This window comes from Lygodium microphyllum, chromosome 14, assembly GCF_053477565.2.
Source record: "Lygodium microphyllum isolate KBCC chromosome 14, Lygodium_microphyllum_v1.1.10, whole genome shotgun sequence".
Lineage (NCBI taxonomy): Eukaryota > Viridiplantae > Streptophyta > Polypodiopsida > Schizaeales > Lygodiaceae > Lygodium > Lygodium microphyllum.
Genome location: NC_141148.1, coordinates 9,756,254 through 9,760,621, shown reverse-complemented (window position 1 = coordinate 9,760,621; position 4,368 = coordinate 9,756,254). Strand labels below are relative to the sequence as shown.

Below are 4,368 nucleotides of genomic sequence, written 5' to 3'. Positions count from 1 at the left end.
CTCTCTCTATAATTCTCTCACTATATTCAAATTCTTTCTCTTTTTCTTTTTATTTTTTTCTCTCTCTCTCATTTTCTTCTCTTTGTCTCTCTCCCCTCCCTCTCCTCTCTTTTTCTTTTCTCTCTCTCTCTCTTTCTCTTAAATTTTATATTTCCTCTCTCTATAATTCTCTTTTTCTCTGTCCCCCCTCTCTTCCTCCCTCCCTCTTCTCTTCTTTCTTTTTTGCTCTTTGTATATACATAAAATTTTTGTTTTATCTCTCTCTCCCTCTCTCTCCTTATTTTAATTAAACAAAAATTTTACATTTAAAAGTTTAATCAGAGAGAGAGAGAGAGAGAGAGAGAGAGAGAACCTAAGCCCTACACATGAGAGAGAGAGGGGGGAAGGGGAAGAAATTTAATTAAAAAAGGGGGGGGGGGAAAGAAAAAAATAAATTATAAGTAAGAGAAAGGGGAGGGGGTTTTAATTTAAAAAAGGGAGGTGGGGAAGGGGAGGCTTTAATGAAAAAATGGAGGGGGAAAAGAAAATGAGATATTACACATGAGAAAGAGGGGAGGGAGTTTTGGAAAAGGGGGTACGTTCGGGAAGCCCTCTGGAAGTTCAGGGCTTTCGAACCTATAACTAAAATAATATAGAAGTAAGATAAAATAATGTAGAAGTAAGATTGTTTGTATGTTTGGCATTTTGTGTTAAAGACTTTTACAAATTACTTTTAGTTTTGAGTGTGATGAGAGAGAGAGAGAGAGAGAGAGAGAGAGAGGAAACTAATTAGAAGCACAAATGGGAAAGACGAGAGAGGAGGGAGAGAGAGAGGAAACAGATAAGGGAAAGAGAAAGAGAAATGGATTATCAACTACTTCACTTGCCACTTTGCAATATGCCTAGCATTCTGCACTCACTTCGCTACTCATTTTTAAACTACAATAACCATAAAGTTAGGAATTTATAAAGCACCTTCTCTCCAAATACTTCAAGCCTTTTTTTTCCGATTTAACAATTCGTATTGAGTGAACACCGGGGGCCTGAGGTAGTAATGAGAAACGGGGAAAGTGGCTCGAAAGTGTGTCGTTGTTTTGGAATGGGCACAATATTGAAAGGCCGTCCACATCAAGCATTTGGGACCAGCGTTCCACCCCTACATGCTCATTGCTCTCTCTCGGTGTGGTCACTGATGCGTTCCCACAATGGGACTTGCAATCCAACAATGATATGTATGATGTATACTGAAAGGTCCCCAGCCACTTCTGATCACCGCACTGGTACCTAATACTCTCAGAGACAGACAGCATACCAGCACAGTACATTCACGCTACCTTTCCCTTTCCCTTTCCCTTTCCCCTCTCTCTCTCTCTCTCTCTCTCTCTCTTTTGCTTTACAAACTCCCAGCTTATGCTAAAGTACCGGTAGGCTAGCGTTCCTTTGTTTCTGTGCTCGCCTTGCTCGCTTGCATGCGCATGAATTTTTGGAAGCTTGCAGCTGCTGCGCGCATGACCTTCAAGGTAAGAATCCCGCTCCTTCATGCTCTCCATCCTGCATAATCTTTCAGGGATCACTGTCTTTTCTGCACCATATACAATAAGGTGATTTTTCAGTCTGTATGACCGAGTGCTGAAGGCGTATAACTATCGAGAGAGTAGCTATTTCAAGGGCTAAAGAGACCTGTCTGTGAACTTTGCTGGCACTTGAGAGACAAAATGGTACTCTTCGGTGCAGAACTCAGAAAGACAAAGGAATCCACTGTCTTCGCTACCGATCTGTATCACTAGACGTTTTTGGCTCTCCTCTCTTCCATTATATGTGAATCGTCAAAGATATAATATTGGGAGTGGCTTGAAGGTTTAGACGAACCTGTGCAACATCGATCTTCCAAAAGCTTGACGTGCTAAAGCTTGAACGGCTCCCTGTGAACTCGTTTTGTTTGTATTCCATAGGAAGCATCTTGGAAGGTTAATTACCTCTGTCGTTTTTGCAGTTAATTTAGCTTAGGAAGGATATTACAGCGGAAAGAGGGCTTGCAGTCGTGATTTGTTAGACAGACAACTTCAAAAGCAAGCTGAGGTACCTTCCATCGACATTTTTAGGCAAACTTGAAGTCTGACTTGAAAAGCTGAAGCTAATTGTTCCTAACAAGAAACCGCTTTGCAAGTTCTTCCTTCTGCCCAAGGTCTGCCTTTGTTTGTAAAGGAAATTACCATGCACGATATGGCTTGATAGTTTCATCAGGATCTGTTTCACAATATATTTTCACATCTTTCAGTGTGATCAGAAACATCATTTTCTTTAAATGATGAGTAAATTTTGGATCAATCCATAGTAAAGCACCTCTTCTGTGCTGGCCGTAGCAATGCCGTAAACGACTTCGTTAAAGTTCTTCCTGCCTAACAAATGCATTCAATGAAAGTCCTGTTTCGCATTTCTCGGCAGATTTTCAAGCAGAAGACTTAAAAACATAATAAATCTTCTGGCAAAATTGCTTAACTTTAACCTTTGAAGGAAATACCGTATCAATTTTGCCACCACAGCTTTTTACTCTTCCTCGATTTTGTGTTAACAGTTGTCATGGGAACATCGACAGCCCTCATCATTGTGGTCTTTGTGCTGGATCTCATTGCATTTGGCCTCGGTATTGGAGCTGAGCAGAGGCGTGCCAAGGTTGGTATTGTTCATTATGGAAGCTAAATATTAGCTATGATCATGGGACGAGTAGCTTTATTGTCTACTAACTCCTCATGGACTAGATTAGGGGAAGCTAAGCTGTTATGGAATCAAGCATCTTTATTGTCTACCAACGGTTGTACTGGTTAGATTAGATAGTTACCTATGCTGCCATCATGCTACCACAAATTTCTATCCGTCAGTTGTATATTTGTTTAAGCCGATTTTCCCAATTTCACTTGGGAAAAGTTGTAATTTCATTTCCTTTTGGACAGGGTGTAGTGCAAACCGATGAGACAGACTCGTATCAGTGGTGCTACTACAGGTCAGACATTGCATCTGGACTGGCCGTTGGAGCTCTTCTGTTCCTCTTGGCAAGTCAGGTTTTGATTACAGGTGCCACCCGATGTCTCTGCTGTGGACAGACGCTGAAAGCGGGCTCAGCTCGTGCATTTGCGATCATCTTTTTTATTCTGAACTGGTAATTTAGCTTTGTCACTTCACTTATATGCATAGCTGCAATGCTGACTGGCCGAACTCATCAATGAGGATCATGGATCATATATTCTTTCTGACGTGGTGCTGTAAATACTGGCATGTTCAAGCACCTCCGAGGGTAGAATGACCGGCAGCAATGCCGACTAGCAGAAACCACTGATTGGGATCATGCATCATCATCCGTGTGTTTGCCATGTTTCTTATTCTTCCCGAATTAGTGCTGTAAATGCTGAGATATCCAGGTCAATTCTTACGATTAAATGCTGATGCATTGTGGCTGAGTGTGATCGCACGGTGCAAACGTTCCTCATTATAGGATTACTCTCACTTATCGTCTGAATACAATCAGGCTTTTCAACAGATTATACTCGCATTTTTCTGCAGGGTGGTGTTCATCATTGCTGGAGCATGCCTGCTTGCTGGGGCTGTCCAGAACGCCAAACACATCAGATATTTCTCAGTCTTTGATTCAGTGGACCTACATTGTGAAGCGATTCGCAAAGGCACATTTGCTGCAGGGGTCGCATTCACGTTTTTTACATTTGTCTTGAGTCTTTCCTACTATCTGTGCTATGGGAAGGCAGCAGAGGACTCGTGGAGGAAAACATTTACAGGGCGTGACACTGGTGTGAGCATGACATCCTACAGCTAAGCGAATTCTTGGATCAGCTATTGATGCTCTATGTAGATGTCGATGTATAAAAGTTGGGTGGATGTTTCTTATGGTCCATGTGTCATTGCTACTCTTCACCACCACTCATGTCCTATTAGGATTACTCCCTGAATCTGTAACGTTTTTTCAATGTCCTATCTTATGGCAAACAAGAGGGAAGCATTTGTAATGGTCAGATTTTGCTGTTCGCCAGCAAGTTTTTCTTTCTGTAAATATGGCTGATTTTTGTCTGCCTCGCTGAAAAATCTCGTAATCAATTGCAAACTAGCTACCCAACACAAAAAATGTCAATGTACTTTGTTTCATACCATTTTGTTTCAAGTAAGCCTTAAGGGCCTTATGCCAAGACACGCACAGGCCAATTGGCCTGAGAGAGTCAACTAAGCTAGAAAAATGGAAATGTGAGGCCAAATCACTTACTTGAATTGACTTCAATGCTGTAAAAGCCAGAGCTCGTTGGAGTAAATTGAGTAGCTTTAGAAATAGTGCTATTTCATTAACCAGTCAAAGTTGTCATAATGTGTCAGACAGCCATTGGTGGT

At 41.5% G+C, this 4,368-nt stretch overlaps 1 protein-coding gene across 3 annotated transcripts; it reads left to right on the top strand.

Moving 5' to 3' along the window:
- The first annotated feature begins 1,237 nt into the window (after positions 1-1,237).
- Positions 1,238-4,071, top strand: LOC148025313 (uncharacterized). Of its 3 annotated transcripts, XM_087692347.1 has the most exons (6): positions 1,242-1,499; positions 1,593-1,697; positions 1,973-2,058; positions 2,555-2,652; positions 2,931-3,136; positions 3,538-4,071. In XM_087692347.1, exons 4-6 carry the CDS (start codon positions 2,560-2,562, stop codon positions 3,803-3,805), a joined length of 567 nt encoding a protein of 188 aa, XP_087548473.1. In that variant the 5' UTR covers positions 1,242-1,499; positions 1,593-1,697; positions 1,973-2,058; positions 2,555-2,559; the 3' UTR covers positions 3,806-4,071. The 3 variants fall into 3 exon arrangements, with proteins under 3 accessions (XP_087548474.1, XP_087548473.1, XP_087548472.1); XM_087692348.1 differs by lacking the exon at positions 1,593-1,697 and having other exon boundaries at positions 1,238-1,499; positions 1,973-2,164; XM_087692346.1 differs by lacking the exon at positions 1,593-1,697 and having other exon boundaries at positions 1,243-1,499.
- The last annotated feature ends 297 nt before the right edge of the window (positions 4,072-4,368 follow it).